Genomic DNA, 22,301 nt, shown 5'->3' on the forward strand with positions numbered 1-22,301 from the left:
TGCTGACTTGAGAATGGAGTCTCAAGATGCTTTTGTTTTTAGAACTGTTACTTGGAGCTTGGGGGAAGGGAACCCCAAGTATTGGTTAAAACTGTATCATCCTGAACTTAAGTAAGGTAACTTTGAGACTTTTTCTTGGAACTGTTCTATACTTGGGGAAGGGAACTGAAAGGAAGCTGTGGGCTGGATGAAGCTCAGAACTTTGTTGAACACTGTTTCTTTTGGTTGCTGACATCTGTGAGAAACCAGAGGGTGTCTCACACGCTAGTCCCCAGGGATCTCTCTCTCAGGTGGGCAGGGCACGGCCATCGCCTTTGGGTCCAGAACCTGGGGGTGGACCAGTGTGGGAGAATCACCTGGGTGAGGGTCTCCGGGCAGTGGGGGTGAGGCAGCTGATGGTGAGACGCGGTATTCCCGCCTATTTAGTATATCCAATCCATCCTATTTTTTAGGATTCACCGAAGTTCCAACCCCACGGCCCCTACCCCCTTTTTACACAAAAACTGGGCCTTTGAAGTAGGTGACTGAGAGTAACAACAACTTTCACACATGGCACTGGTCCTGTCCCGCTAATCGGGTCAGGCACATGACTCTAGCTGCATACACCTGATAGCAATTAGCTCTCCTCATAAGAATAAAAGGCAGAACCCAAAGAGAGACTCTGAGCAAGGCGGAACACGAGTATGAGCAGAGGTTCCGGGACCAATGCAAACCTACTGGAGCAGAGCAGCAGACAAAGGGGCAAGAGCAGCGGGTAGGGTAGAAAACCCCAAGAGTTCCATTCCGGAGGACCTTACCTTCGACAGGCCAGAGAAAACACACGGAAAAGGCTAGGTCCCACAAGCCAAGACTGCATTGTGTTTCATGGACACCAGCATCCCTCCCGGCTGAACGGCAGAGTTGGGGAGTCAAGGCCAAGCCTGTGGTACTAACCTTGTCTCCTGAAGTGGATATCGCGAAATCAAGCAAGAGGCACACAAAGCCGGTGAGTTGGCAAGCGACCGGAGAGACCGGTGTATGTTGAAGTGGAAGTAGTAACATTATATTGCAAGTGAAGGCTGCACGCGTGTGGATGAAATGTGAGGAAAGGCAGAACTGTGAATTAACTTTTAAGTAAAAGGCCGCTGCGAAATCAGCGATACTAAGTAACAGAGTGGTCTGGTGAAAGGAAGTAGCCCACTCGAAAGTCTCAGTGAAAGGTACATTGTTAGAAGCGATAAAGCGAATAAACAGCAAAGTTGAAATAAAGAAGTTTAACTCCTGGAAAAGGGTAAGGTGAACATTTAACTATAACCTTTGTGTTGAAGTGGTCCTGCAATTGTTATGCTCACCTGGTCTCTGCGGGGACGTTGGGGCACGGTTGGAGCCCTCCCTGGACTTGGATCCCCTGGATCGGTTCTCTCCCCCAGCTGCTGCAATGTCGACTGCTCTGGTTGTGTCATGATGCCCGCTCCCGGGGAGCCGGTTCAAGCCCTGCGTCCCCGAAAGCGCACATCCAGTCCCCAAGGAAGGACCCAGCAACCCCATATAGGGGCCCTTTGGACAGTGTCCTGGTGCCTATGGCGCCAGGCTCATAAAAGACATCAGTCCTGGCGCCATAGGCGCCAGGCTCATTATGGAAGTGCTTGGGTGCACTTACCTGATGCAGACCATGCGCAGGATCCCGGCCTCCTTGAGGCCTGAAAGGTACTACTTTACCTGTGGGACTAATTTACCATCCGGGCGTGGTCGGGGAAGGATACAAACCTGATTGGAGGAAGGATACATACCTGGAACTTCTTCCAAGGCTATTTAAACCCCACCCGAACAGCCACACGTGCTTCGCGTTGTTCTGCATCTAGCAGCTGGACGCTCACCGTGTCTGCTCCTGCATCCTGACTTCTGCCACGCCTGCCAGCATCCTGGATCACCTGCAAAGGAAGAGAAGAAGAGAACAGAAGAAGGAAAAGTCCTTACCTGCTAAATCAACATCCCGGAGACATCTCGCCGACAATCCTGAAAAGGAAGACTTTTATTTAAAAGCTCATCGCGTCGATCGCTGCAGCGCCGCATTCCACTCACCTTTACAGGGCGCCTCCATGTTCAGCAGCGATCATCCGGATTCGCAGTCACGCCCCAGCGCCTAGGGAGAAAAAGACCAGAACAAAAGGTGAGAGAGAGAAGGGAATAAGGAAAGCTAAATCTCCATGTTAAGACTTACCTGTTGATTCATTCCCTCTTCATTTCGGGTCCGCGCCGCATCCTGGCATTTCCGGACCCCGGCCCCTAAGGGGAAAAAAAGACATCAGCGTTAATGAGCGAATGAAAAGACATTACCAAAAAACGCTCATTAAAGACTTACCTGATTTCTACAAGGATTTTACTTCTCATCTCGGGTCGGTGCCTGCTCCCCGGCATTCCGTACCCCGGCCCCTATGGGGGAAAAGACACTAGCATTAGTACATTAATGCATGGACACAAGGGGAACCTCTTATCAAAAAAACTTACCTGGAAGCCAAGCAAGTTTGGTTCTCACCAATCCGAAAATCCAGTGAAGTAACTGGATACCAATGCGCCCCTGCATCAGAAGCAGGATGGAGAGCTCGTCCTTCCAGACCCTAAGGTGAGACGCTACGAGGAATCACAGAAGGGTTTCGAGGAGGGTGAGAGGGGAAAGTGGGAGGCCGATTGCTTTACCCCGCAGATAGTTAATCCCCTATTTTCACCTACAGAAGGATACTTCTGCGAGCCAGACAAGCCAGATTTGGGGGCCCGGTCCAGTCCGTCTTCCGAACCCTGCGCATCACCTTAGAAGAGGTTACAGCAGCGCGAACCAGGCCAGCGCCTCAGTGGGAGTCAGGTGAGCGTTACAGGTTTCTGGTACTGCCCCTGAAGGAATACGAGGGGCAATGAGAATGGTGTGGTGGTACCGCGATTTCCCTCGAACCCTTTGTTCCAGAACGAGATGAGCAAGCGTTTACCCATGTAAGCTCACCTGATTTCTTGTAAGGATGAGCTCTCCGTCCAGCTTCTCATTAGCAGGGGTGCCTTGGGTGGACCTAGTTGCTTCACTGGTCCGTGGATGTGGCGGCCCAGACCGGCTGCGACCAACCACTTGGAAGGTAAGTGTTCTTAACAATGATTATTGTCCGTGTTCTTATGCAATGTCTTTTTGCTGTTATTATAGTTCGTAATTCTTGCAATGTCTTTTCTCTACCCAATAGGTGTGAAGATGGCTGCACAGAGTCGTGATGTTTAGAGTGAGTGCAATGATGCCCAAGAGGATAGCGAAGCTCCCAAATAGATGGTAAATTGGCTTTTAGGGTAGAACGCCAGGCTCAGGTGTTGTGCGGCCAAGCGTAAGTTATTTATGCAGTTTCTAACCTTGTGTGTTCTTTTCTCTTGCAGGGAAGGCCTGGTGACGTCAAGCGGGAAGTGGCTATCCGAAGGCCTGTCCGCGGTTGCAGGATAGATGGCTCCATGAAGATGATGGATGGATGGAAGATAAGCTCCCGCGTAGCTGGACGTCCGGACAGGTGAGGATGCGCTCCGACGACTATGGCAATCAGGTAGGATGCGATGCGCTGCAGGCGATGGAGTGCAGGAGACAGGTAAGATGCACTTTCAGCAATGGTGTAGCTGGAGCCAGGTAAGATGCGCTTCGACCGATGGTAAGCTGGAAGTAGGTAAGTTGCGCGCTAAAGGTGATGGGCTGGAACCAAGAGGATGCGCATTGAGGTGATGAGCTGAAAAACAGGTAAGAACTATGCGGGTGGCGGTAAGCGTTACGCTGCTGAAAGCAGACTAACGCGAAGCGCCAGAATGCGGGCGGGATGGCCTTAAATAGGCTGGCCACGGCCCCACCTTTTGGCCCCGCCTTGTGGCTCCACCTTGCCACTCCCAGAGGTTCTTGCACGTGCTCCCCAATGTTCTCCTATGGCCACACCCGGCCTGGATGCACGTGCCTTAGGCAAAAAGTGTGCTAAAAATATGGGCCCTTGTCCAGTAGCCATGACAGCAGTGGTCTTGAAAGTAAACCATGCACATTTCAAAGTCTTTGACTTCTGAAAGTGGTCCGAGCCCGACAGAGGGCAACCTGGCATGAAATAAGCTTGGGGAAGGGAGCCCCCCCCCTTGCAATTTTGTGTTGAACTTTATCGTGAGAGGTCTGAGCCCGGCAGCCGGTGACCTACGAGAAATGTGCAGTAAAAGTTATGAGCCTGACAGAGGGTGACCTTTGTGAACTTTTTGGTTGAAACATATCTTTGGAAACTAGACACAAGAGACTTAAATGTGGAAGGCCAGATGGGCCTTGATCCATATTCTGGAAATGTTTATCTTATTGGAAGCCGCGCCAGTGTGTGTCATCCTGCCTAAAGGGACAGCCTTACTCTGTGAGGCCTAACGTGGTGAGGAGAGCTGGTTCAACCACACTTCTTTATTTTGAACAATGATTTTTCCTTTTTGCAAACATTTCTAATTTTTACACTTTTTGTACAAGAGATAGGGCAGGCATTCGTTTTTTTTTTGTAGCATAGGCCATTTTGATTTGACAGACTCCACTAGGACTGCGTTATTTATTTTTTGATGGTCGAGACTACTCCCTTCTTAGTCGTAGGACAAAATAGCAGTTTCTCCAAACCCAACGATTTCAATAGAGGTTTTTCAAATTGTACCCATTGTGTCAGTGTCATACTGTTTTTATACCAAACCTCCCCTGCACATCCCTTCAGATTGTATAGATTAGTTGTGAGGGCAAGTGTAGGATTTGGACACTGACAGATTCTTAAATTGAATTCTTCGACTCAGACTTTCCTTAGTTTTTTTTAGGTAGGGCAATCCCACCTTAGAATTGGGTAAGTTAGGCCTTTTTCCATCCTGACATTTAAGTTAATAGAAGTGCTTGTTTTGAATTCTGAATCTGTGTCTTGCTTCATGATGCCTTCACGCAGTCCAAGGAAAATGTGTAGGAAAAGGATGCACTATTTTGATTATGGTATTTCTTATTTATAGGGACTACTTCTCTCCCTCTACTCTGAGCCTCTTTCTAGTTCCTTTTTCTTGTCCCAGAGTTTTAGCACCTTGCATGCTTTTTGACATTTTCAGGGGTATGGGTCCCAGCCAGCATCTTGCCACTCTTCCAAACATGGTCTTGGGGATGTAGCACTTATGTTTCTTAACTGTACACAACGCACAGTCTCATGTATATATGGCCTAGCGCACTTCTTTTGGTTCTGAAGGTGAGTACTTTGAAGGTGACTTTGCAAACCTTTTCACTGACCACCTCTAGTAGTCAGTTTTGCCCCAATGGCCCTGGTAGGCAGCCTTTACTGTTTGCACCATGACTATCAGCTTTCTAGACAATCTGAAGCAAAGTGGTTTCTGTTTTCTGTTTGCACTGTAACACGAAGCAGCCCTTCTAGGGGTTAGTGCCTGTCACATGAACCTTCATGAGCTTCCATTAAGGGAACCCTTCAAGCCCCATATTTCAAATACCTTTGAATAGAGGCCCTTAGGTTTTAAAGGGCAACAAGTCCTACTAGCCAGTCCCAGTCTCGCTGCATTGAAGAGAAACTCGTTCACTTTAAGCGAACAAAATAAAAACATAGTAACCACCTGGATAAGGGGTTTGCTACCTTGTTTCCTTCAGCATTGTTCCCGTGGAAAACAAATGGATAACTCTGCTTGAGAAACTGTATTTCTGAATATCCATCTCTTTGAAATGTTTACCCAACAAATGCAAATGTACAAACCCAACCTTAAAGAGAAAATGTATTATGAAGCATGGTTCTCTCTTTCTGGTGAGCATTGCAAAAGAAATCATTTAATCATTTCTGTAGTCCAAAAATCCAGCAGAGCAGAATACAGTAAATACCTCTTTCCGATGCTTTGCTGTGGGTTTACACAGAGAAAAACCAAACTGTCTTCCCAAAAAGGCCGCAAGGAAATAAGGCAGACTCAGGAGCCATGTCAGGGGACAGGGATGTGAGCACATGAATAGTCTAGGCAAGTTTTAGAATCCAAAAATGTTGCTGAATCTCATGTAGCTTTAGGCCAACCCCGAGAGAACACCTCACCCTGGTCACATGGGCCAGTGGGATAATAGCACAACCTACAACACCCGAGTGCAGGTTATCATCTTAGAATATACCTCGGTGGAGGAGTTTAATTAAACCCACAATTTAGGAATCTTCTTTGTCTGACATTATTATTGTTTATGTGGCATGAATTTCTAAGCAAGTTTCAAGCAGCAAGCATTACTCCTTGGAGAATAAAATAACTGTAATCTCTTAAGCATTTCTTTTAAAGTTGTATATTCTTCAAGTGGTACTTGTAACCATCGCTCATGTTCTTTCTTTATCCTTTCCCCCAGATGGAAATCTTTTTTTGGCAAGCTGTGCACAAGATTGCGTGATTCGAATTTGGAAGATTTTTTCAAAAGCTGCAATGCCGTCCGACAGGGAAAACCAAATTGACGATGTCAGCAGTATTAAGCTGAAGGAAAAGGTTCTGTCTGTGAAAAGTGGAAGTAAGTCGTGAGCTTAGGTGACTTGGTCTTTTCCGTGGGTTTCCTTTGAAAGTTCTCTTGAGCACGGAATATGCATGCGGATATCATACAACTCTAAAGTTCAGCGCATACACAAATCAGCAGAGTATGACCACATCAAAAATACAATATTACAAGTCAACAGAAAATAAATGACTCCTTCAGTGATATAAAAGCCCAGGATCAGAAGAGATTGGGGGTGTATTAGCTAAAAGCAGATACTTCAATTGTAAAGCAAAGCTGTTAATAATTTTCAAATGAATGTATCCATGCTAGCTAGCCCTGTTTTTGCTTCTTTTGAGTATCTAATGTTAATGTGACATTGCTCCTTGTGCTGCACTAATTAATCCTGTAGTTATTTGTAAATGATGAACATGTTGATCCAGCTCGAGAAACTATGCAGCATCTTTAACGTGATCAATCAGATTGTTAATTAACAGCAAAGGAGTAGCGATTTTTGAATGGGATGGTATTAGGACAGACTTCCTATTTTTGAGGATTTCTGGGGCACTTTTTAGTGCCCCAACTTTGATTCCCCCCACCCACTTTATATTTTGGATCACTGACAACTTTTATGGTAGATAGAAGGACAACTCCTATGTCCACCTGCCATTACACCCCTTTGGGCCTAGTTACATGTTTGCCGGCCCGCAAAATAAGTGCTCGTAATAACGTATACCAGCACTTTTCCGGACCAGCAAACTACAAGTTTGCTGGTGGGGTGGCCTGATTTACCACCAGCTAAAAGTAATACAGGCATTCCCCCCATGGAGTCCTAATGGGGAATTACATATCGCCTCTTAGGTTCCCCATGTTTGTCCTAGGGCGATTATATAACCCTACATTGGTTTTAGGGAAGAAGTTGGTGGCAGCTATATTGTATTTGGGCTTCACTAGGGGTGCAAGCCATATCACTGCATTTGTAGCCCAATGTAACTTTTTGGTAGCCATTTGGGCATAAATGCATTTTTTAAAATCCTGTTCTTGACCATTTTGTATATTAGCAATCTTTTGATTCAGGGCAACCACAAAGTGGCCTTAAGATGGCCGTTTTGTCTACTTGAACTCTTTGTGAGCCCACGTGACAGCCTCCATATTGATTTAAACTGGTTTAGAGTAGTGTAGGTCCCGGATGTCTCTCTCTCACTTTTTGTGGGCGTGGTCTAAACTAAGTGGCAGTCCTACTGACCAACCAGTATGGTTGGTTATCTGAGATTTTTCCCCCCAGCCGCCACTAGTGATTGGTGGGGCTAGCCTTTGACCAACCCGTTCTTGCAGTGGTACTTATGGCCCTGCATAGTCCCTGCCTCTCTTTCGCTGCTTTGTTCTCCTACTTGGAAGAAGCGGGTCTGGAGACCTGCTGAAGGAGTTTTACCAGCTGATACCAGGCAATTTAACCTGTTTTAACCTATAAGGCTGGGGACAGCGGGTGCAGCTTATCCTAATTTGTGTTTTCTGCCTCTGGTGGTCCAGTGAAGGGCTTTCTGAATTGCCCTGCTGCCTCCCCTCATCTGCTGGTTGAGCCTTCTATGCTGGAACTATTTTCTGGGCTGTTTACCGCAGTATAGCGTCAGGCTCTTCCGCCTAGTTGTGGCTCGGTGCCATTGCCTAGAAGGCTGCTGGGACACCAATACCCCACCTGGCCTTCTGCTTGGGACAACTGAAGATGCATCCAGCTGTTATGTCTGTCCTGGGATAGTTTCCTGCTGGCTTTCCACCCTTCTTTGTCCAACGAGCTGCCAGGAGCTGTCTTCACATGTTCCTGCATCTTCCCCGAGTCTTCCTTGCCGGATTTCTCTCCTCACTTCAGACGTGAAGGTTGGAGTTATGGGAAGCCAGTTTGTTCCTTTTCTTGGTCGTGATGGTCATCATTGGCTCAGGGTCAAGCCTGTGGGCACTGGATCCTATAAACCGCAAATAGAATAGAAGCCTCTATCTGTCCCAGTTGTTTCGCGGTGGTGGAGCTGTTTTTGCTGGCACCACCAATTTGAGTTCTTGCCTCTGTGTTCTGGGGTGGGCGATTATTAACATTACCCCTGGGTGTCCCTCTGTTCCAGAGTCTGTATCCTCTGCAGGTGAATTTCAACCTCATTTCCAATTGACTAACATCAGGCGTCCTCCTGCTTGGCTGCACCTTCTTCTGGGGCTGCTGGTTCATCCTCTGACTTCTGGATCTCTTCATTGGAGTCTCTTTTTTTCCTACCTGGGGTTGTTTACTGTGGAATCTGTGCCTGTTACTGTGGTCTCGGAAGGATAGCTCAGGGGCAACGTGCTCTCCTTGGAAGCTAGACGAAACGGAGCACCACAGGTTCGATTTCCCCAGGTCTGCGCTTAATACCCAGAGGTTTCTAAGCGTGGACCCGGGGAATCGAACCTGTGGTCATATCATATATCACCTGTGGGGTAAAACAGAGTTGCCTCCATAGAAACGGTTGGCCCATTGACTTTATGAATCCCTATGGAATTTTCTACCTGTTCTGGAATTCTTCTAAAGGGACTTCAGTGAGCTTTGAAACAAGAACTAGGACATATTTTTTATGTATTTATAAAGTCCTGCTTTGCACATCTTGTATTATGAATACATTCTTACACTGTAGCTAATGTTGGTGACTGTTGTGATGAATCGTATGGATCCCTCACTAAACCCCTGCCTAAAGTCTCCTCAGAAGTGGACAGGAAAAGGAAGACACTTCCTGATCTTGAGGGTGGTGTTCTGCAGGAGGATCACCCGGGCGGAGACAAGGCCCAGGGTGGGGAGGAGTTCCCTTGGGATGAGATGCAGTATTTGTCCTTTAAAAAGGGAGAACCTTTTTCAGATGCTAAAGCATGTAATTACCTATTGTCAACCCCTAAAAGTAGAAAGACCCTTAAGGATAAAAATACTCTTTACTCCCAAAGGTATGATGAAAGGGAATTTAAAAATGCTGCCTTTAATATACTATTTTCATCCTTAGTCATGAAATCTGATGGTTTAACCATAAATACCTTTTAAGGGACTACATCTACCCTTAATCCCATGAGTACTGGGATGAGGAAGAGGGCTGACGACGCATGCTGTAGTAGAGGTTGGGCAATTAAGCCCAATAGCCCACACCTGAGGGAAGCTGGGACGCTTAAAAGGTCCCCTCAGCTGCAGACAATAGAGAGGATCTGGAACTGTGGCTAGAGTACATGCTGTAGTAGCAGAAGCGGGAGGTAGACACAGTTCTGGCAATCAAACAGAAGGGATGCCTGGACTCTGATGCAGCATTCTTCCGAACTCTAAAGTGCAGAGGCTGCACAGCGGAAAGCGTGTAGGAAGACTGCTTCTCCATATGTGAGCCCAATTGCATAGATTGCACAATGGGAGGTACGTCGGAGACCGTGGCGAGAAATAACAGAGAAGCTCCGAGTCTCTGGAGCAAAAGGGGCTCCTTAATTGAGTGGCCGTACCGGAGACGCCTTAAACGAGGAAACTTGTGAGTCCAGAGAAAGCCAGAAGTCATAGAAGTTGTGCAGCACACAGAGAAACGAACACTGAAGTCGGTGAGTACAACCGGGCATTCTAATTCCTTGTGCGAATATTGCCTGCAACAGTATCCAGCTAAACATTCAATCGCATAAGAGTAGAAGCGAGGTAAAGCAGTATTTTAAGTCTTTGACAATGGAACACTTGAAATGTATCCACCGCATGTGAACTGGTATTCCTGCTCTTCACTCGCGTAAAGAGGAAACACTGTCAAACACTGATTGTTGAACTTAAACTTGTGAAAGCACACAAAGGAGTGGTCACGTGTGGCTAATTAAGATTCCTGTGATCTTTTAATCTTATGTTAAAGCATTCAACAAAGGTAATAATAGAAGTCGAATGTTGAAACATTGTTATTTCAAGTTGAAGAACGCAAGTGTGCAGTAGCACTTTTTGGGGCGTATCTATGCACAGAATGGGATTACCATATTAAACAGTCTTGGACCCAATAACCGGACAGACTGGAAGAATATGGCAAAGTACTACTTTATTATCAATTCAATAAAATAGGGCAATCTGGCAAACAACGGATTGTAGTTCATACACTCAACGTTACAGTTTAGGTGCACAAAGGCTTTATACTTAAATATGCGTCAGCTATGACATCATCTTACATGGCAAATAATAAAACCTATCGGGTTTGGGGATTGGTTAGGGGAACAGGTCTACTCATAGAATCTATAAGTATTAGTAACTTTATTGGCTGCACCTTGTCTGGCAGGCAATCCTCAACCTTCCCTCTAACTATGTTAAATATAGATGATAGCAGCATAACAGTAGCAGACTGGCTCATGCAACATTGTATGCTCATCTCTGCATAGGCCCTCATGATAGGTTGGCATCGTCTCCCCCCAACCTTGGACACTCGGCTCACTAGCAGCATGCAAGCAAAACGAAACTCGGGTGCAGAGAATGTCAGACCACTGCCCACTTTTCCATTGAGTTCTATCATCAATCATCAGCCAAGCCTTAAGCCTAGGCTTTCCCTTTGTACTTGACCTTGCTGGATGTTCTCTTCTCAAACTATAAAGGGGGTTAAGGTACATTGTTATTTTCGGCCAGGGCTTATGAATATGCCTTGTTTTCTGGTTTTACACCACGTGTGAAGAGACTAACGATTTTGTACTTTTCACATTTTATTGAGGTGCATTTGATTTGATTATTTCAGGTGTCATTACCCTTTTCGACCTCTACAGACTTATGCTTTTCTTCATCTTTATTTTACAATACTTGGCACTCATAAATGTTTGCTCATTTACTTAATCTAAGAGAAATATGTCCTGCTTACGCTGCTTATCCTTGGTAACTCCCTTTGTATCCCTCAGTAGCTTCTCGCGGTGGCATCCTTGATCTCTGGACAGCAGCTATTCTTTGTTCATGCATACACTTGTATTTCCAGCCTCTGTCGGCTTTGCAGCTCTAGTCTCCCTCCTTTGAGCTCTTTGCTTACTATCATTGAGAGCCTGCGGCCATTTTTCCAACATGGCCTCTCTATCCATGTTATGCTTTCCACTGCAGCAAGCTTCTATATGTCTCTTCAACCTTGCGTTTCTGTGTATATACTTTATTTATTCAGCTGTTTACTTATCTTCTTTGTATATATGATTTCTTCTTATTTGTACACATGTAACTTTGCTTCTTCGATTATACCTTCATTCTTTAAGTATTCTTATATCGTTTCGGTGCGTCATTGTATCTTCTCCTTATTACATCGTTTTGCACCCGTTAGGTTTTCTTTACAGCCCTTCAATAGTCAGTGGTGCCAGCAACTCCCCTGCTACCACTTCAGTGCAAAGGTACATTCGGTTTGGTTGTCTAAGTGCATAACGTCTCTCATACATTCAATGCAGTATTGGGATGTGTCATGCACAGTGTCTTCCTGTCTTTCATCCAGTATAACGGAGGTGGGGGGCGAGGCCTTTCAGTGACGTACATGTCTCCACCTCTATGCAAGCATTACCCAAACCAAGAGCGAACAGGCTATTTTCCCCATGTAAGGCTGAAACAGCCTGTCCCAGTGGCAGAGAACAGTTTATATAATCTTGTGAGCCAAATAGAACACCTACATTGCTTAAGACAAAGCCAGAGGAGTGGCAAGTAGGCTTCTGGGTAACTGCTCGGCTAACAACAGACAAAGACTAAGCAAGGGAAAGTTGCTGCTTATAGTTTGGTCATTGATGTTGATGCAACCTACATTACCAAGGCCAATAGGAAGAAGGGATAATTTGGTCTTAAAGGCAATTTTGGGTTGTTTGTTGCAGACTGACAAGTAAGGCAAAGAGGCTGCCCCTCTGGAAAGGCAATATTCAGAGGAAGAGTGCCTTGCCCACCTAAAGGTGCAAGTACCAGAAGGTGAATGTTGTCATTCCTAAACGTTATATTTACTTTAACATACTTACGAACTGTGGAATTTCTTCTTGGGCAACTGGAAATTGGTGCAAAGCATTGTGGCTGGGAATGACATTGATGATATCTTGAGAAATTGGAAAGTGTTTGTTTCACCAGGAGGAGAAGCCTTACTGTTTAGAACTTTGGTTGACAAAACTTTACTTTGATATTGAAGGAGCCACAAACTGTGTCAAGACTGTATTATACATACAGATTTCCTGAGGGAAGGAAGTTCTTCCAGGTTACCAGAGAGTCTGTGAATATCATCATTGAAGTCATTTTGAATGCCCATATATGTCTTTATATATTTGTTGTTTAAGTGTGAGGGCCAGACATCATGAGGCGTTTGATAACATATGATTTAATAAAATTGTGTATTTGAAAAATCATCAAAGTTGTCCACCTTTAATTTCTGACCCATCACGTACATTTTGTTCTGTAAAGTGTACTGTATAGATAAGTTTCTAAAACATATACCTTTGCCTATGGTTTTGAAATGTTTCCTACTGTGACAAATTGAGGGGATTCATCCCTTCTCCCAGAGGGGGAGCCAATACCTTTGGGAGTAGGGAGTTGAGCCTGTTACACATTACACCCCCCTAGAGGTCAAGGCAAGCGGGGGTCCCACTGCAGGTGACATCCCCACCCCCTTGTGGGACAGGAAAGGTCCCAAGCAGAGTTTTTAATCCTCCTCCTTATCCTAGAATCCCTCATGTTTGTTGGTTATATGGTAGTTGACAAAGACAGTAATGTTTAGGGCCCTTTAAAGGTGGCTGATTTGGTTTCTGACTGGGGTGCCTCGCCGCCCCTACTGACTTGAGAGGAACCAATGGAATTGTCCACCTTGCTCATGGAGGAACGTAAAAATCCTAGGGCCCTGACCAATGGGGGAAGCACCCGCCAGACAGGGTGACAAGTCTTCCTGGCAGGCCACACAGCAGAGGGAATGTCTCCCTCGTTGGGGATACCTGGAAGCAGGACCATGCAGACAGCATTTTGGGCAGAGAAGCCTGCAGTACACTGCTGAATCCAGGAAGGCAGAGAGCCAGAGCAGCTCAGAGCCACCTCAGAGCTCTGAAGGGAAGCCATGCCAGAAGCATCAATTGGCGTACAGCTCACCTGATCCAGAGAGACCATCGGCAAAGGACTTGAAGAACCGACACGAGAAAGGTAACAACGAGAAAAAGAACAAAGTTGTAGGTGAAGATGTGTACTGGCCGGAGAGACTGCCATCTGCAACAAGCACCACCACCACCGGAGCGCAGGTATGCGGAGTGGGCGTAGAACAGTGAGGATACCTTATAACCCTCGCTGGGCTAAGCAATAACTGACCCCATGAAGGAGTGAAAGCCCACGCCGGGCTAAGCCACCAGAGACCCCACAAGGGGGTGAAAATCCATGTCAGGCTAAGCAACAAATTACCCGACTAGGGAGCAAAGGCACACGCCGGGCCAGGGAAAGAGAGACCTCACAAGGAGGGTGATAACCCACTCCGGCCTGTCCAACAAGGGACCTCATGAGGAGGTGAACACCTATACTGGGGTGAGGAACAAGAAACTCCTAGAGGGATGAGAAACAAGACAAGCAGAGAAAGGCCAAAGAGCCAATTAGCCCAAATGGGACTAATGTTAAACTTCCCCATGTGGGGGTTTAGAGACATGGTCTCCAACGAGGTGTACAGACCCAGAGAGAGTGGACAAACTGTGAATTTGAACTGTGTGAACTGTCCAGCCAGATGGATTGGATGGGAAAAAAAAGAACGTTTGGGTGGGGTTGTGGACTGTTTGTCACACATCGGGGTCTGAATGACCTGCGCGCCTCTTCATCACGCCAGGTGAAACCAGGCGCCTCCTCATCATGCCAGGTGAAACAGACATCTTTCAAGGTACCTACCAAAGTCGTGACGCTTCGCCACAGTATCCGACGTTTCTCAGCCCCTTATTTCTCTCGGTGGCGGTTACCCTGGAGATTGGGCTCAACAACATCAAAGGTATCGACAACACAGCCTTTGCCTACAACTCCCAGGAAACCTACTTTTTGCGTTTCAGAACATGAGCTCTGACAGGCTTACGGCGCTCCGCCTCCTGGGTATATTAGGCACTGCAGTGGGAAGGACGCTGCTTCTGATTAAAGTTGCAACCGGCATCCGAAGTTTCGTCTTCTGTGCCTTTCCAATCATTGCCTTCCTGTGTACCAATTCCTGTTCTTCCAATTACGGACTGCCTTGAGACTTCTCAAATTCTTCTGACTTCCTGTCTACCGGACCTTTGCCTGCTCTACGGTTTGCTTACTTCCTGATTCTGTACCATCCTTAGCCCTCCTGTGTATCAGATATCACTGCCTGTTTACTGCATTGCCTTCCTTCTGTCCTGATTTACCTACCACCGCCTTCAAACCTTCCCAGCTGACTCCAAGTACTGGGTACTGTTTCCTTCTTCAATTCCAGTGTTCTTTTGTGGATTCCGACTCCATCCTGTTGTTTTGGATTTGCTCCCTCAAGTGTACGCAAGGACGCTTTGCTAATTATCACAAAAAGACTCATTTCTGAAAGTGCACACAGGGACGCCTTGCTGAGAAGTGTGCACCTACCCGTATCTAGTGCGCCCCTCGTGCCGCCTGGGTATAGCATCCCTACTACCCTTCCTGTTTATTGTTTTGTACCTCTGTTGTTTTAACCTGGATTTTTAGGTTATTTCAATTCCTGTTCTGGTAAGACTTCCTTAACTTTCTTTATTAATTCCTATTTGAATCCTCAAAATAGAAGTTAATCTCTTTTCTGTACTTGCAGGGGAAATTCCATTTCTGTTCCTTTTCGATTACAAGGGGTGTGGGTGACCCAGGTACTTTCTGCTTTTGAGAGGCTTTTTTCTTGTGGTGATCTTTGCTCTTCGCAAATATTTACCAATTGTCTTTTTCTTTTAGCTGGGTCCGTGGCGGTGTGTTCTCCCCGCTCTTTTGGGTGATTGGTCTCTCAGTCTGTAATTTAGTGCAGCTGAGAGTCGTATCATCAAAAAGAGCTTATTCCCTCAACAGAGAGGAGGCTCAGGTGGAGGCTCCATCTTGAGCTCTTCAAGCAACATCCAGTACAACCTTCCTGGTCGCTTGCCCGAACCACTCGCCGGCCGGTGAGTAACACTGTTAGGCAGAAACCTGTGCAGTTCCCTCTGGGCCCACTGCAGTAAACCCACTTGGTAGCAGTCTGTACCACACAGATTCACTTGGTAGCTGTGGCTGAGCAGTCCGACTTCCCTCAAGAAGAGTTAGGCAGTATACAGAGTATTCACAATAGGTCAAGAGAACATAATAGAACAAGTAAACACTGACCAGGGCTTGGTGTAAAAGAGATATAATTATTTATTTAAAACCACATCTAGAAAAACACACAGGCACTAATAGTAAGCAATTCAAAAACACGGTCACTAAAAGATATACACTCCCTTAAAAGAATATTAGACAAGTCTTAAGTAAAGCCCCACTTATTTTCAGACAGCGGTAAGCGCTTAACGTAGATGGCACTCTAATAATTTGTTTTTAAAAAGGGAGAGAAAAGCAGAGAATCAATTGAAACAGATCCCAACACTTTTTCACGAACACAACAAGAGGGGATGGCAAAGTAACACCGTGAATTCAGAGTCAGTGGGCCGAATCCGCTTTAAGAGGATCAAACGAAATGTGTCCAAGGTCACACGGTTGCCATGCACAAAAGTCTTGTAACGGTTCAAAAAGGAGTTGGACCAAAGAAAGGGACCAGTTAGAGGGTCAAGGCGGCCAGCCCAGTCCAGAAGGTTAAGGGGTTATTATTACCTTGTAGCAATCTTTAGAAAGGGAGGCCTGGCGGACACGGTACCTTAAAGTGGTGAGAATACTCCAGCGGGGGCAGTTGTTCCTGGCAGCGGATGCAAGTCGGTGCTTCGTCCGGGGGAAGAGAGGATCTCGTCGGGGAGGAAGACAGGAGTCCGTTGCACTGCCAGGGAAGAAACCAGCCGCAGAGTTTTTCAGGTACAAGGAGCGGTCTGTTGGTTCACGGTCCAGTGGTAAGTGGCTATCCGGCTGCGGGGGTGCTTGGCACAGGCAATTCGACCACAGACCGGTCTGGGGTGCGAAGAGAAGAAGGTAAACTGGTTGTGCCCACCAGTCAGGGGAAGAAGCCTCTCCAGCCGGGAGATCTTCTCTGTCGTCGGGAAGTGGTGAATCGGTTCCGCAGGGCTCCACCGGTGGTGTCATCGTGGTAGGTCGGCTCAGCTTCTCCCTCGTCGGATTCTCAGGTCCTGTGGCGACTTCCGAAGTTCCAGTCCCCAAAGCCCTGCTTTTATGCAGCATACCCCCATTCACTCAGCCTAGCTGTCAATCAAACATGCTAAGTGGTGAGCCTGCCGGCTCACCACTTGGGCCAATCACACTAGAGTGCGACTTGAGTTCCCAAGGTAACTCAGTCCAGGGTGCCTAAACCCCCTCCGACTCCCCCTGTGGTACCCAGACAGAGTGGCACCACTTTTGGAGGCTTCTGTGGAGAAGCCCGCCAAAAAGTGGAACAAAGGGCTCGACTTGGGTTGGAGTCACAGAAGAGAACACAAACGCCGTTTTAGAATCGAGTCCTGGCAAAAAATACCAACCGGCGAATTAATATTAATTAAATAAACCGGCGGTATGTTCGAGGCTATTAGAATTAAATAATTAAAGTTGGTAGCCACGAACAATGGGAAAATCCCACAGGGAAATATTTGCGGTCGAATATAGAAAGTAGTATCCACTGCCACCAGCCAAAACTCGATCAGGGGGGACGGAGACGTGCCCCCTCGACTAACAGACCCCGGGGCAATTGAATTGCCCCGACCAGTACGTCCACAATATGATGGTTTGTACTGGTTTCTGTTAATAATTTGGGACTAGTAAAGCCAATGGTGACTTTACATGCCCTGGGAGACAGTAGTCAGTCCCCGGGTATGGAGTCTATGGTGGGGTGTCACTATGACACCCCTGTGTTACTGCACGGAGGGTGCCGTGTAACACACATAGTAAAAACACATGAGACCCTATGGAGTAAAGGACCCCATAGCCCATAAAACACATTGATAGTCAAAGGAACACCATAAATTATGTCCAAGAGTGGGAGAAAAAGAGTCTCACTCTTGGCAGGAGAAAAAGAACAAACTCCAGAAATCCAGCAAAGCTGCTGGGGGACTCACTAGGTTAGGAAATTCAGCCTAAAGAGAGAATTCTCCCTAACATGGACCGACTGTCAGTGAGAAACGAGAAGGACTGAAAGATGTTTGAATTACTGTCAAAGGCCTAGGACCTGAAAGAGAACATTGAAAACTCTTTCTGGGTGGGGGGTCAGGAAACCAACCACTACTAGCAAAGAAATATGAGCGACTGTTTCCTAGGCTGTATTAATATCCTTTTTGTTGTAGTGCTAGGGTCAGAGATTAGCTTAGAATAGGTTTGGAACGAGGGAGAGACTTTTTGTGAGCCATCCGTATGAGCACTTGTTTAATGTTTGCTTTGAGAACTAGAGACTGCATCTTAGAATTAGGGCCGGACATGGCATTCTTTACTTTAATAAAACCATTTATCCTTGGAAAACATGTCCTAGCGTCTGTCTCCTATATCTGACGTACCACACTACCACTATGTTAATTATCATATATGCATTCATATTGTTTATTTGTGCTTTTGCTCCAGAGGTTTAAAATGAATGTGCTATATCAGTGTTGGCCCAAGGGATGTTTAGGCTTTTTTCATGTTGCTTGAATTGTCTAATGCCCTTTTTGCCCTATCCCCTACCTGTATGTGTTTAGGTCCTGACCCCTCCTCTAGGGCTTACCACATATATCCAGTGTAGATTGTAGATTGTCTTCAGGACACTGCACCTAATTGTGCAGGCCATTAGAGGATTTTTGAAATGCTTTTCCAGGCTCTGTAGTTCCCTTGTTCCCCTAGTCCCCCCTGTTAATGTATCCTATCTGGAGATTGTGAATTCACTTGACCATTTTTATAGTTTTCTATGTGTTTTAAATATTGTATATTATGTTAAGTACTTATTTGACCTGAGAGCAATCTATATGTGTAACATAATGGTATTACACATTTTCCTCGCATGCCAATTTGCTTGAATCCCTTTTCATCACAAATTTGTTACCACATTTTACCGCAATATATAGGTAGGGTTGCTGGAGTTAGGTGTTTTAAAAGGTGGGCAGTGGTGGGGGGTGTTTAAGCAGCAGGTGCTCAGGGTCTCCCCACACATTTTCAATGGTAAAATGCGGTACAAAATTAAAATTGGGAAGTGGAGTTCTAGATAATTTCTGCAAGTAAATGACATAGATCCAACATAATTGAAGTATATATTTTTCAGTATATCAGCATGGTGTATTTTCTAGCGATAATTGAGTGGACTCTGAGACAGGCATGGTATCTCAAGTAAGGACACAGACACAAGAGGTACAAGTTTCAACACCTTTATTAAGTTTGACTGGGGTTAGAGGGTTCCTAACTGGCCCTAATTCTATAATGGGAGTAGTCTCGACCATCAAAGTAAAATAAAATGGGTCAAGTTAGTTAGTCAAACAAAGGGAAAAGACTGTCATAAACCTATACTTGCCCTCACCTTTCATGATAACTAAGTGTGGGAAAATGGATGAAAATAAAGTGTGTTTTAAAAAGAATGTCAGAATGGCTAATGGAAAGATCAGTTCAGTGGAGCGCTTACAAAGTTCATTCAAGGTGGATAGTATGCAAGATCTCTCATAAATCTGTTAGGCTTTCCTCGCCTATTTCAATGTCAGTTCAATACAGTTGACTGTAAGGGATTCTCAAGGGCTTCCCTCCTCCGGCTTCAAACAGCTCCGCTTCTCAGACCTTCACAGACTGCCCTTGCCTGTCTTTAAACATTCAAACACGGCTGAAGCAATTTCCAGCTAAATAGCTCCACTCCTCAGAGCTCGGGGAAAAATCCCTTCTTGTTACGCTCACCTGGCTCCCACAGAGGCGTCAATCTGAACTGGACAGCTGCGGTCTCCACCAATGTGACGCGTAGGGCAGAGATGACGGACTGGACTGGCCCACCCTAGCTTCATTTGCTTGGCCCATAGGAATATTCTTCTGCAAATGGAGAAAGGGAATTAACCACCCGTGGAGTTGAGTGTAAATCCCCCCACCCCCGCTGTTCTCCCCACGGATCACCTTTGATGCCCCTCTTATAGTCTCACCTGATGGTTTGAAAAGATGAGCTCTCCATCCTGCATTGAGAGCAGGGGTGCGTTGATAACCAGTTGCTTCACTGGCTCGAAGGAATTGGTGAGTTCCAGAACAATATTGACTCCGAAAAGTATGTAGTTCGTAAGAGTTCAAATGCCTGACTTTCACTCTTGTCCGATTCCTTGCAGATTGCAGCTTGACCCTAGTGAAGAGTTCCTCGTGGCAACCGGTGATATTCTGGTAAGGATTTGTATTTCCAACACAGTTTGATAAATCATGTCAATATGTAGCCTGTTGCTTTCTCCCTTATTCAGGCACTGAGAGAAAGTATGAAGTCTCTGGGAATAATACCTCCGGCGGTAAAATCAGGTAAGTCTAATATGGTGAGGAGGGTTCCCCTTGATAGTCCCTTTGTTTCCCCTTAGGGGCCGGGGTTCGGCAAAGATGCAGTGGAAGCTGCGCCGACCCGTGAAGAGGAATATAGTACCCCCGGTGGTAAAATCAGGTAAGTCTATGGGGGGGGGGGTTACTAATATTCCTCTGTGTATTCCCTTGGCTCACCTTGCTGTTCTTGTCTACTCGTTAGGTGCCGGAATGCGGCGGGGACATGCAGGAGGATGCGGTGGAATGTGAAGATGCTGCGAAGGCCGGTGAGTTCAGCGCGGCGCTGCAGCAGGCGAGGCGACGCGCGTAAAATAACTTCTTTCTTCCAGCTCGAAGGCGCGATGGATCGGGAATTCAGGTAAGGATCAAAGGTATTGCTCTTGTTCTAACCTTTTCTCCTTCTTTCTCCCTTTTTCTAGGAGCTCCAAACTCGAGGCAGGCGTGGCAGAAGACTGGATGCAGACTTGCAAGCACGGTGAGCATTATGCTGCTGGATGCAGAATAACACGAAGCATGTGCTGCTCTTCGGGCGTGGTTTAAATAGCCTCCAAAGTAGTCCCAGGTAAGTATTCCTCCCCAGCCCCGCCCGAGTAAAAAATAGTCTCTAGGTGAAATAGTCCCTTCCAAGCCTCATTTGGCTTGGAGCTCTTGCAGCATGGTCTGCATCAGGTAAGTTCTACTCTATGAGCCTGGCGCCTATGGTGCCAGGACTGACTCTCCACATGAGCCTGGCCCCATAGGCACCAGGACTGCACCCAAACAGCCCCTAGCAGGGGTTTTTGGCCTTGCCCAAAATAACTTGATGCCTGCTTCCGGGGTTGCTGGACTTGGTCTGGGTCCCCGGGGGTAGGCATCATGACACTTCTCCAACCTTTGTACTTTTCTTTCACAATGTTCACCTGTCGGAGACCTTCGCAACCGCACAGTATTCTCACCCCCACGCATGACCACTCCAACATTGGTTCTTTATTATTATCGCCTTGCCAGAGACCTTTGCAACTGCACAGTATTCTCACGCCTATGCATGAGCACTCGGACGATAGGGTTGGTTTCTTTTTAATCGTGCCTCTTGCACTTGGTTTTGCAGAAAGGGCCCTCGGCCACTCTGTTCCACATTTCACAAAAGCATATATTTCATTAGGATGGGCCTTTGGACACTCTGTTCCTCGTTTCACAAAAATGTCCATCACGTAAGCATTTTGGGATCTCTGCACGCTCTCTCCCTCATGGCCTTCCCTTCAATGGCTTTCAACACATTTCACTTTCATTATTCACTGTTCTTTTATCTTTCACGAAGCATTCAACAACATGCCTTCCCACACGGCACCACTGCGTTACTTTGTTTCTCATCGGCTCCCTCGCCGATCAAATACTTTCAAGCTTTCACTTCAATGTCTGTATCCTTCAACACGGTAGCCTAGTGTGTAACGTTATAGCGTTCACAATCGTGTGTATCACAAACCGGGCTCTCCTGAACTTGTCGGTTGTGATTGCTTTTGCTCGTCCTTCAGTATTCAAATCGTTGAGGTCAGGGTCTTGCCCACCTGCCCCACAGACACTCCTGAGTGGCCTTGCGGCCCAGGGGTGGAACCTAGCAGCTAGCTGGTCCTTCGGCCCCCTTCTCTGAGCTCTTCTGGCTTCTTGGAGACACGGCTCCCTCGTCAGGCTTTCTCCTGTCGCAACTCACAGCCTGTCAGCGTCTCAGCGTCCCGTTCTCCTTGGCCTGGTTCTCCGTAGCTCTTGCTCAGCTGCTCCTCAGTCTCGCCATTTAGCTTGCCATCCTTCTCAACCCCTGCCATCCTCTTTGTCTTTCCGTGCTGCACCTTTTATAATTTGAAAAACGGTCCATGAGTTTCAGGTGTGTGTGATTGGGACTGACTGCCTGACCTTGACTGGCCTCATTAGTGGGACAAGGCCAGTACATGTTAGTAGTAATTTCCTAGTCTGTCTTCCTCTTCCTCGTCTCAGTAGTTGGGCTGATAAGGAAAGGAGGAGAGTAGAGGGGGGATATGGGGTGAATAACTGTCAGGAAATGGGGGATACCATGTCTCATCTTTCGGTGTCTCCTCCACACTCTTGTGGACCCCCTACCCAGGTGATCCTTCCTTGCTTGTCCACAGCCAGGGTCGGGATCCAAAAGCGATGGCCTTTCCCTGGCCACCTGAATAAGGGATCCCGTGGACTGAGTCTTGAAACACCTTCAGGTTTTTCACAGTACGGAAGTTCCTCTTTAGAATAGTAGGGCTAGAGACACATTTTCCCAACCCAATGTCTGACTTTGAGAATACCATATCTTTG

At 46.5% G+C, this 22,301-nt stretch overlaps 1 protein-coding gene across 2 annotated transcripts in view; it reads left to right on the forward strand.

The window, feature by feature from the left end:
* The window catches only part of ELP2 (elongator acetyltransferase complex subunit 2), a 1,316,635-nt gene that overhangs the window by 539,637 nt on the left and 754,697 nt on the right, over positions 1 to 22,301 (forward strand). For both annotated transcript variants that reach the window (XM_069620606.1, XM_069620607.1), the window contains exon 8: positions 6,353 to 6,508. In XM_069620606.1, the coding sequence (XP_069476707.1) occupies positions 6,353 to 6,508 (156 nt within the window). The remainder of the gene's footprint in view (positions 1 to 6,352; positions 6,509 to 22,301) is intronic.

The sequence above is a fragment of the Ambystoma mexicanum genome, chromosome 5q, assembly GCF_040938575.1.
Source record: "Ambystoma mexicanum isolate Mex_15411 chromosome 5q, UKY_AmexF1_1, whole genome shotgun sequence".
NCBI classification, from domain to species: Eukaryota; Metazoa; Chordata; class Amphibia; order Caudata; family Ambystomatidae; genus Ambystoma; species Ambystoma mexicanum.